The sequence below is a fragment of the Triticum aestivum genome, chromosome 1A, assembly GCF_018294505.1.
Source record: "Triticum aestivum cultivar Chinese Spring chromosome 1A, IWGSC CS RefSeq v2.1, whole genome shotgun sequence".
NCBI lineage: Eukaryota > Viridiplantae > Streptophyta > Magnoliopsida > Poales > Poaceae > Triticum > Triticum aestivum.
The window spans coordinates 562,042,207-562,054,083 of NC_057794.1; the positions used below are offsets into that span (position 1 = coordinate 562,042,207).

Sequence of the window (11,877 nt, forward strand, 5' to 3'; positions counted from 1 at the left end):
GCGATGCGGATATTCAAGATCTCCTACCATTGTAACCGACTCTATGTAACCCTAACCCTATCCGGTGTCTATATAAACCGGAGGGTTGTAGTCCGTAGGCAATCAACTCCAGATACAACAATCATACCATAGGCTAGCTTCTAGGGTTTAGCCTCCTTGATCTCGTGGTAGATTAACTCTTGTACTACCCATATCATCAATATTAATCAAGCAGGACGTAGGGTTTTACCTCCATCAAGAGGGCCCGAACCTGGGTAAAACATCGTGTTCCCTGCCTCCTGTTACCATCCGGCCTAGACGCACAGTTCGGGACCCCCTACCCGAGATCCACCGGTTTTGACACCGACAAGACCCCTTTTCTATTCTGATCTCTTTCATTTAAACCCATCAGATGCCTCCGAGACGTGACACCGGTTTTGCTTTCCCACCGGAGCTCACTCAGTTGATCCAGCAGCAGAATGCCTTGATGCAATTGCTAGTTCAGAACCAGGGCAACAACAACAACAACAACAACCCGCCGCCAGTGGACAACCTAGCCCGTTTTCTAAGGCTACAGCCACCGGTGTTTTCCAGTAGCACCGAGCCTATAGTTGCTGATGATTGGCTACGCCGTATTGGAAGGGAGTTGACCACCGCAGGTTGCACAGATGTTGAGAAGGTGCGCTTTGCCGCACATCAATTGGATGGACCAGCAACTTCATGGTGGGAGAATTACACAGCCACTTTTCCCATAGCCAATGTCACTTGGGACCAGTTCCAGCAAGCTTTCCGCACAGCCCATGTCTCAACTGGAGCTATGCAGATGAAGAAGCGGGAGTTCCACAACTTACGCCAAGGGAACCGTACTATGGCTCAGTACGTGGATGAGTTTAGCAAGTTATCTCGCTATGCCCCTGATGATGTGGCCACAGATGCCGCGAAGTAGGAGAAGTTTATGGAAGGGTTGAATGATGAGATGAGCATGCAATTGATGGTAGCAACCTTCAACAATTACCAGGAGTTGGTAGATAAGGCTCTTATGATTGAAGGGAAGCAGCAGCAGATTGAGAGCCGTAAGAGGAAGTACGGACAAGGGAAGTATAACTCAGGAGCTCAGCAGAAGCCTCGCCTAACCCCGAACTCGAGAGGACTTGTTCATACCCATGGAAGTCACAACCACACTAGAGGAGGATCGCATAACCACAATGGTGCTAAGAATGGAAATGGGAACGGAGCTAACAACAATCAGAACCGCTCCAACCCAGCCACACCCGCCAAAAGAGACCTAAGTCAAGTTACTTGCTTTAAGTGCGGGAAGACAGGGCACTATGCCAACGATTGCCCTGAAGGAAGGAATGGAAATGGAAATGGGAGCGCTGGGAAGAAGCCTAATCCATTCAACAAAGGACAAGTGAACCACATTAACGTGGAGGAGGTTGAAGAGCAGCCGGACACGGTAATAGGTAAGTTTTTGGTTAAGTCATTTACCGCTCTTGTCTTTTTTGATACTGGTGCATCACATTCATACATATCAAGGGGATTCGTGGATACGTTTAAACTACCAACCCAAACCCTTAGGACCCCTCTCCTAGTGAGTTCACCCGGAGCAGAGTACATGGCCAGCCGATGGTGCGACCAGATACCCCTAACCATTGGCACACATGTTTTTCCGTCTGACCTAATTATCTTGGAGTCACAAGGATTGCATGTGATATTAGGTATGGACTGGATGTCAAAGTATGGAGGAAGTATTAACTGTACTAGTAAGTCGATTTATCTCACCACCCCGGAGGGAAAAAGGATTAAGTATGTATCTAGGCATGTGCCTAGGAGGAGCCAAGTAAATGCCCTTACGGGAGTTGTTTAGGAGGAAGTGCCTGTAGTGAAGGATTTCCCGGATGTTTTTCCAGAGTTACCAGGCATGCCACCAGATAGAGACATTGAGTTTTTGATAGAGCTATTGCCAGGTACAGGGCCAATATCCAAGAGACCCTATCGGATGCCCGCAAATGATCTGGAGGAAATTAAGAAACAGATCAAGTAGTTATTGTAGAAAGGTTACATTCGAAGAAGTTCGTCACCTTGGGGAGCCCCAGTACTTTTGGTTGAGAAGAAGGATAAATCCCTAAGGATGGTTGTTGATTATCGAGCTTTGAGTGAAGTGACGATTAAGAACAAGTATCCACTGCCAATGATCAATGATCTGTTCGATCAGCTGCAAGGAGCTAAAGTGTTTTTGAAGATTGATCTACGATCAGGATATCATCAGTTGAAAATTCGAGAGAAGGATATCCCAAAGACAGCATTCACCACGCGGTATGGATTATACGAGTATACGGTCATGTCGTTTGGACTGACTAACGCCCCTGCCTATTTCATGAGCATGATGAACAAGGTGTTCATGGAGTATTTGGACAAGTTTGTTGTGGTGTTTATTGATGATATTATGGTATACTCGAAGAATGAAGAGGAGCACAAGGAGCATTTGCGCTTAGTTCTCGAAAAACTCAGGGAACACCAGTTGTATGCTAAGTTCAGCAAATGCGAGTTTTGGTTGAAGGAAGTCGGATTCCTTGGACATGCTATATCAGGAGACGGTATATCAGTAGACCCCAGCAAGGTTCAGTCAGTAACTGAATGGTTGGCACCCGCTTCAGTTAGCGAGATTCACAGTTTCCTTGGACTCGCAGGATACTACCAGAGATTCATTGAGAATTTTTCCTAGATTGCGAAGCCAATGACTGAACTATTGAAGAAGGATACTAAGTTTAAATGGACAGAAGATTGCAAGGCAAGTTTTCAGGAGTTGAAGAAACGTTTGACTACAGCCCCAGTGCTAACACCGCCAGATATACATAAGGAGTTCCAAGTGTATTGCGACGCCTCTCGCTTAGGACTTGGATGTGTGCTTATGCAGGACGGAAGAGTTGTTTTGTATGCCTCACGACAACTAAAACATCATGAGTTGAACTATGCCACGCATGATTTTGAGCTAGCAGCCGTAGTGCATGCGTTGAAGACTTGGAGACATTACCTTATTGGAAACCGTTGTGATGTGTACATGGATCATAAGAGTTTGAAGTACATCTTCACACAGAAGGAGCTGAACCTTAGGCAGACGAGATGGTTGGAGCTTATAAAGGATTACGATATGAAGCTACACTATCATCCAGGAAAGGCAAATGTCGTAGTAGACGCTTTGAGCCGGAAGAGTTATGCCAATATCCTTGAAAGTAAGGGATTGCTAAAGAAGTTAGCAGAGGATATCATGGAACTTCGATTGGAGATTGTTCCAAGAGGTTTCGTTGCAACAATGGAGGTTCAGTCTACATTGTTGGGCAAGATTCGAGAAGCTCAGAAGGATGACAAAGAGATTGCCGAGATAAAGGAGAAGATGAGCAAAGGAAAGGCCAAAGGTTTTCGTGAGGATGAGCACGATACCTTATGGTTTGAGGACCGAGTGTATGTGCCCAATAACCCAGAGATCAGGAAGTTAATACTTCAGGAGGCTCATGACTCACCATACTCGATAAACCCCGGAAACACCAAGATGTATTTGGATTTGAAGGAACGTTTCTGGTGGACTTGTATGAAGAAGGATATTGCCGAGTATGTAGCCGTATGTGATGTATGTCAGAGAGTAAATGCAGAGCATCAGAAGCCAGCAGGACTGTTACAGCCTATGCCCATACCCAAATGGAAGTGGGATAAACTTGGCATGGACTTTATCACCGGATTGCCTAGAACCAAAGCAGGATATGATTCTATATGGGTAGTAGTTGATCGCTTGACTAAAGTGGCTCATTTTATCCTAGTGAAAACCACCTATACAAGTGCGAAGTTGGCCAAGATAAATATGTCCAGGATCGTATGTCTGCATGGAGTTCCGAGGACCATTGTATCAGATAGAGGAACACAGTTTACTTCAAAGTTTTGGCACCAATTACACAAGACTTTGGGAACAAGATTGGAGTTCAGTACAGCGTTTCACCCGCAGACATATGGACAGACAGAGAGAGTCAATCATATTTTGGAGGACATGTTGAGAGCCTGTGCGCTAGATTATGGATCTAGCTGGGATGACAATTTGCCTTACGCAGAGTTCTCATACAACAATAGCTACCAATCCAGTTTGAAGATGGCACCGTTTGAAGCCCTGTATGGACGCAGGTGCAGAACACCGTTGATGTGGGATGAGGTAGCAGACCGGCAGTTGTTTGGACCAGACATGATCAAGGAGTCTGAGGAGAAGGTTAAACTGATCCGTGATAGACTGAAGATTGCTTAGTCCAGGAAGAAGAGTTATGCAGACTCGAAAAGCAAGGAGGTAACCTATGAAATTGGAGATAGAGCATATTTGCGAGTATCCCCCTTGTGAGGAGTGAAACGTTTTGGAGTTAAGGGAAAGTTACGCCCGAGATTTGTAGGACCGTATCATGTTTTGGAACGGATGGGAGAAGTTGCCTACAAGTTGGAATTACCTGAGGGATTGTCAGGAGTTCATGATGTGTTCCACGTTTCACAGTTGAACAAGTGTTATGCTGAGATGTCCGATATACCGTTAAGAGATACAGTACCCTTGGGCGCGATTCAGTTGGATAGCGATTTGACTTATGAAGAGAAGCTAGTTAAGATTCTTGAGTTTGCCAGCCGAGTCACCTGCAGCAAGATTATTAAGTTTTGCAAAGTTCAGTGGAGCCACCATACGGAGGATGAAGCCACCTAGGAACGAGAGGATGATCTCCGCAAAGACCACCCACACCTATTTTCTAGCCAACCCAAATCTCAAGGGCGAGATTCATCTTAAGGGGGTAGGTTTGTAACATCCCAAATTTTCAATTTGGAATGTTATACATAAGTCATTCATGCATATCATATTTTATTGCATTTTCGTTCTGCAATCCTCGAAATCCTAAGCAACTAAAGGACCTTCGGAGAGAGTTGGGGATTTCCCAGTTTTCATATTTGATTTTTTTATCAAATAATGAAACGAGGATGTTGATTTTAATTATTTTTCTATCCGAAAAATATTTCATATTAAAAAAATATGAGAGGAGATAATATGACTTCTCCAAAATAATTGAAATATTGGAGGAAAAATATTAAAATCATTTATTTGATTTTATTTGATTTTACTTGGATTTTATTTGCATTAGAAAAATTGCACATTTTCAAAAATTGCATTTTAGGGCCAAGAAAATGTTCATCTCGTCCTAAATATTTCATTTAGGCGGTGAAAATTTGTTTTGGTATTTTTAGATTTTTATTTTATTTTCTAGGATTTTATTTCTGTCGGTGAAATAGTTTTTTTTAAGTTCCAGCCGACTGGGCTGAAACCCAGCCGGGCCGCTGGCCCAACCGCCCACGCCGCCGCCTTCCTCGTGCGCGCGCCGTCATCGCCGACTCGAACGAGGAGTCCGAGCCGGACTCCACCACCGCCGCCTTGGCCCCTCTCCCAAGCCGCCCCGCTCCCTTTATACACGCGTCGCCCGAGCGCCCACCACCACCGGCGCCGTAGCCGCCCCGAGCCGCGCCGCCTCCCGCCGCCGAGCCCCGCCGCCCCGCGAGCCTCCGCCCCGCCGTCCGAACCCGCCTCGCCGGAGCCACCTCGTCGAGGTACCGCGCCGATCCGCCGCCGCTGTTTTTTAGAAGCCCTAGTTCGTTTTTTTAGATCGGTTCACTGGTTTTTTCGGTTCTTCTAATTTGCAGACGTTCGTCCGTACGTTCGTTTAAACGAACGGTTTTCACACGTTAGTTACAGCTAATGAACGCTCGTTAGTTAGTTTGTTCGTCAGTTTTCTTTTAACGGATTTATCTGCGATTATTTTCGGTCGCGATTTCTGATCCGATCTTAGTTTCTGTTTATCTTTTCGCTTGTTAGTCGGAATCAGGCGATTCAAGCGCCTAGATCTTCGTCTCGAGACCCTCTTTCTGTTTAATCAATTTAAACAATATTTTGGTAATGTAAAATTTGACCTTAGTTCAGATTAGTAAACAAATCTTGTTTCTTTCGCCGTTTGAGTTTCGTTTCTCCGTTTGATTTGATTCTTTTTATAACCGGAGTTCTTAAGTTGAACTTTCTGGTCAACCTCTCTTATTTGAGTTTTTCTTATGCATCTTTGCTTGTTGCTTATGTATGCTATTGTTTTTTTGTTTGTGATAGAACTCCCGGAGTGCGAAGCGTGTTACTACGAGTCCCTAGGATTCGTGGATCGTGAGCAAGGCAAGTAACACATTGATCATACTCTTTTCATACCCAGTTTTTCTGCATTAGTTCCAATCCTCAAACATTGCATGCTTAGGATGTCATTAACTTGTCGGTTGGGAAGTAGTTGTTGAGGTATAACCTATTGCCCTGTTACTATCAAACCCTTGGGAGTTACTTCTACGCGTTACTTATATTGCTATGCTTTGCTGTGCTATGCTCGTAGACGTGGTTTGGGTTTGAGTGAAATCCATGACAGATGTGAGATTGTTAACTAATGGTTCAACTTAAGGTGGCAACTTAAACAAACATCTGGGTGGATTGAGGCACCTGGGGAACCCAGTGTTGTCTGTTTTTTTGGAAATCCCGGGGTACCCGTGTGATCTTCCTAAGGACCGCCACCCAGGCTCAAAGGGAACTGACATGATTCATGCTAGAACTTCCGGGTGCAGCCACAAGCTATTATGGGCTCTAGCATAGTTGAGTAAGTTACACGAAACTCTTGAAGAGGTGGATCAGCAGGTAGTGAGTTTTGTAGGTTTGGTATGGTCTACCCGGAGTAGAGAGTTAATGTTTCTGAAAGACTGTGTCTCGGTCATCCATTTTCTCAAACACCATGTAGTGCGAGAAATCCAACGGAGGCGATCAAGTCTTGTGGGGAAAAGTGCGCAAACCTCTGCAGAGTGTACAATCTAATCATGTTTAGCCGTGTCCCCGGTTATGGACAATCTTGAGTATCTAGTACTTGGGTTATCACATGTATCTCATCACTTTTAATTAATATTGTTGGTTGTTAACTATTTTAATTGGGATTGAGTTGGGGCTACCTTCTCAATGTTTCAATCACCATGATAGTTAAATTAAAAATCTATTCCTTTGTTGTAGGGAAAAATTGGCTTTTCGCAAAAACTATAACCATAGAGCTTTCCACCAGCCAAATATGCAGGTAGTGATAGCATTATTCTGTTCATGCTCTACTGTGTTATATTGCCAACATATTCCATGTGCTGACCCGTTTTCGGGCTGCAACGTATTATGTTGCAGACTTTTCAGACGAGGAGTATGGTTCGTTAGGTCATTGCCGTGCAGCTCAGCTATGTCGTTGGAGTTGATGGACTCACTTTGTCTTCCAAGCCTTCCGCTGTTATCACATTAAATGACCTTAAGCCATATTATTGTAATAAGTTCTCTCTTGAGACATTCGATATAATAAGTGTGTGACTGTCACTCTGTTATAAATCCTTCGAGTACTGTGTGTGTCAGCATTACCGATCCAAGGATGACAATGAAGCACAGAGACTTGACCGTTTGAGGTCGGGTCGCTACAATTACCAAGCTAGAAAACAAATACCGCCGTCGAGCATCACATGCTGATAGCTGCAGCCCGACCACAAATATGTCGCCGGCCCGCCACAACCCACCAGCTCCTCCATACATCCTCTCTCTCATTGCCGGCGCCACGCGGGCTTTAATTGACGGCAGCTAAAGGGATCGGATCACGGGTGCTGGCTACGGTTAGAGCATCTATAGCCGGGAGCCGCAAACCCCCTCATGCGCCCAGGCGGACGGCTCGGTCACTGACCGGTAAAAATACCAACCCAGACGACGGGTGCCTCAAACTGGCCTCAACGCCCGGGCTAACTGACTCTTCTCATATCTAGGTCAAATATGGGACGGATATAGGAAGGTCTGGGGCTCCAGGCGCATCCGTCATGTCAAACCTGGCCACGCTTACACATCCGACCCCACATATAATCGCCCCTATCCGCTATCCAGAAAAAACCCTTGTTTGCTCTGCAAACTAAAACAGCCACATACTTCTGCAATAGCCTGCAGGTGCCTGCACAGACTGTCGGTATGTCTAGCCACGTGCGTGCCCGGCATCTTCACCGAACAACAGTTCGCGTAGATGCCGTGAGGTAAAGAGGCAAGACGCGGCGCGTCGACCGTTGTGGAAGCCGTGTTGGCTGATCGTGCCTTTTTCATCAGGTAGGTATATGTATCAGCCGAGCCGAGCCATCGACCGAACGTCGACAGGGCGGGTGGGTGCTGCCAAGACAGGGATCCAAACTGCTGTCCCGAGTGCATGCATGCGTCATGTCTGGCCGTCTGGGCGATTGTATATACTACTATATCGATACGTCGACGCATACAATGTCGTGTCGTGTCCGAGCTAGTCTTTCAATCATGTGATCGACATGCGCGGGAGGGACATACCGGGAGCAGCGCGGAGCGAGATATTTCTCTCCTCACTCAGTAGGCGCCTCACAGAGCGCGTCCACATGTCACGGGCATGGCCGTGGACGCAGCTCCCATGCGTGTCTCCGGCGCGCCATTGGACGCCCACGGTCTCCTGTCGCCTCTCATCGAATCGCACGGTTCGTATGGTCGAGCACGAGCAGGCGTCTATGTCCACTCGGGAACGCTGGCTCTCACGTCCTCTCGTGGATATCTTCTTCATCCTATGTAGAAATTAGCTAAACCTAACGTGTATGGCTGGAATCCACCCCTCAGCGCCGGTGGCGACGTGGCGACGCTCCAGAATCTCACAATATTAGTTTGTTCCTGCCGCAGTCACGTCGCATCACATCGGATTGGCAAAGTCAGATAGATGCAGAAGCTGAACAGAGAAAAAAAACGTGACGCATCATGTCAACAGCAAACGATCGCGGGAGCGCCTGGTGTTCGTTCACGATCGCGGTCGCTGTCGGTGCTCGATCCGCCGAACCGTAGGTTTTTGTTTCCCCTGGCGGGTGACACACCAGCAGTATCCCGATTCTTTATTTTCTTCCCCAGGCTTTTTGGAAGCGGCCATGCATCGTCTGACTCGTCGCGCGTAACCATATTTTGTTCGGTTGATCATCTTGGGAAGCTTCTCCATTTTTCAGCGGAAATTTTAACGGTGATATTACTATATTTTGTCGCTATCTCCAAAGCAAGCGGCTGAGCTCCTCGTTTTGACTGGAGTAGTTGTTGATCGAGCAAAGCATGCATGACTCGATGGAGTGGAGACCGATCCATGATTGAATACTTTGGTCTCAAGGAAGAATATATTGATCTTGAATTCGGCTTTTTTGTTTAGTCCACAAAATGTGGAGCGTGCCATGATTATGTTTGATGGATCTCCGCCGTGTACGTGTGCGTGTACATATCATCATCGTCTAAAGCAAATCGCTCATCTTCGAACTTGGACGTCGATCAAAAAGCTTTTGTATGTAATATGTATACATGTGTGCAGTGTGCATTTTCTCTGGTAGCCAGGAAGTATCAAGCTAGGATGCAAGCCAGAGCTTTTGTACTCAGGACGTACGTCTATCAGACAAACTTGCAGAGGACACAAATCTTTGAGTGACTAGCTCACATTCTCGACGGGAGAAGTCTTCTTCCCTTATCTAAACAAATTTCTCCACGGGTGAGCATGCACTAGCCGTATCAAGCTCTCATGTTTCTGCACGTGTGTTGAGGGCGAGGATATCGAAAGCAACAGACGGCGAAGGCGACGGGGTCGGTCATGGCTCGTCTAGTCGATCAGGTAGAAAACTGAAGCCGGTGCGCAAAGAAACAAAAAAAAAAACTCTGAAGAACAAGTGCAAGATCATTCTGACGGACGGGGAATCGCATCGAAGGGGAAAAACATTCAAGCAGATCGATCGAATGTGCACTGCACCAGTCGGTATATTATTACACCTCGAAAGGATTTGGGCCAAGAACAGCTGCTCGGTCGTTGGGTAGATCAAGATCCTCATGGGAAGATTAATCGAGCTTTAACCTCGTATAGTTTCCGGAACAGATTCAAAACAAAATATACTACTACATCACATGCATATCGGCATATATATAGCTAGCTAGCTTGTGCCGAGGAAGACGTATGTCCGAAGCATCACCTCGTCGCAAGAAGCAGACATCAACTCAGGCGGATGGCACCGAGGCGCGGTGGTGCCCGGACGCTGACGCCACCGTCGCCAGCGCTGTCGGCCGCGACGAGGACGATGAGGTGGTCCGGTTCTTCTCGCACGCGGTGCGCCTAAGCATCCGGCACATGCCCTCGGCCACGCGCTCCGCGGGGCCGCCGCGCCTGAACATGCCGCAGAAGGCCATGTGCGCCCGCACGGCCTCCTCCACGCCCATCGCCACGGTGCGCTTGCTGCGGCCGGCCTCGTACTTGACGGCCTCGGAGCACAGCCCGCACAGCCACCGGCCCCCGAAGCAGGCCCTCACGCCGCCGATGTACTCGCCGGTGCACTCCTCCTCGAGGCCGCAGCACTCGCAGCTCACCACCACCGCTGGCTCTACAGCCTCCATGCCTAACTTAGAAAGTTGGATTACTACCTAGAAAACCACGGCGAGCTCTTCTTCTTGGACTGGTTAATCTGGAAGAAGAACAACAACAAGAAGAAGATGGTTCTTTTGTGCTTTGTGTGGTGTGTGCAGCGCAAGGTTCGTTTATATATCGTTTGGGAGGCCCAGGGCACCTCGGCTCTCGCGCGTATAGAAAGTTGGATATATCGTTTGTTTTGTCACATGGACTCTCGTACCACCGCTCACCGGCCGGCCAGGTGACACGTCCACCAGGTGCATGCCGTGTTGCCTGATATTTTTGCCCGTTTACACTATGCTAGCTGCTACTGAGGATTATATGGCATCGAACCAGACAAAAATGATATCTCCAGTGTGAAATCTGCCTATCAGCTCAGGATGGTTTTGAATAAGGCAAGGACCTGACAGCCGGAGTCCTCGAGCTCGGTTAACAAGCACAAGGGATATATCGCCCTGTGGGAAACGAGTGCACCAGCAAAGGCCAAGATACATATGTGGCGAATGATACGAAACGACCCGACGGTCAGGTCTCAGCTCTTTCGATGTCGGATCAAACCGGGTATTTTTTTTATGTTGTGTGCGGCCGTGAGGAGACGATGGTGCGTGTTGCGTTCTGGGGCATGTTGCGTTCTGAGTTAGGGGTTGTGGTGACCCTGCCAAGTCAGATGGACTCCAAGAACGCCCTAGCCTCCTGGTTGTTGGACTGGTTCGCCGTTGCGGCCGATGAGGAGAAGGAGACTATGGTCCAGGCGGCCTACGGGCCGGATGATGCAAGAGACGGGAAGAAGATCGGCCTCATGAAATATTGACTACGGTAAGGTTACACATGGCCGAGTGGAAGCTGGCGCATGAGGCGAGGGCGTCACAACCAGAGCCTAAGATCGACCAGAAGTGGGAGCCCCCGGATGACAGATGGGTCAAGATCAACTCCGATTGCACGGTCTGGAGACACGGAGAGAAAGGTGGAGGAAGGGTAGTGCTGCGAGATCACAATGGTGAGTTTATGGCCGGAGCATGCCATCATTTTCCTCACATCGCTGATCCCCAAGGAGTGGAGCACTAGTAGAAAAAGGGGCTTTCGTTCGGGCCTGGCCAGCCCATTAGTCCCGGTTCTTCCACGAATCGGGACCAATGGATGCATTTGTCCCGGTGTCGTGGTTCTAAGACTGACAGTAGAATAGGGGGGTAGGAATGTAGAGGCAAAATCCTAGCTATGGAGGAGTTGTACGCATGAGTTTTACGAGTTCATGCCCTTCTCGGAGGAAGTAACAGCCCTACGTCTCGGAGCCCGGAGGCGGTCGACTGAATATATGCGTGTGAATTACAGAAAGTGCGAATCCCTGTCCCAGAGGAGGGGGGTGGCTTATATAGAGTAC

General features: G+C 47.8%; 1 protein-coding gene across 1 annotated transcript; it reads right to left on the reverse strand.

Moving 5' to 3' along the window:
* Positions 1–1,339: 1,339 nt before the first annotated feature.
* On the reverse strand, positions 1,340–10,486 carry LOC123181284 (uncharacterized; the record flags this gene model as incomplete). The annotated part of the gene is made up of 2 exons (XM_044593544.1): positions 10,107–10,486; positions 1,340–1,355 (listed from the first exon to the last, which is right to left on the reverse strand). Coding segments are annotated over exons 1-2 (396 nt in total), but the record flags the coding sequence as incomplete, so codon positions are not given.
* Between the last annotated feature and the right edge of the window lie 1,391 nt (positions 10,487–11,877).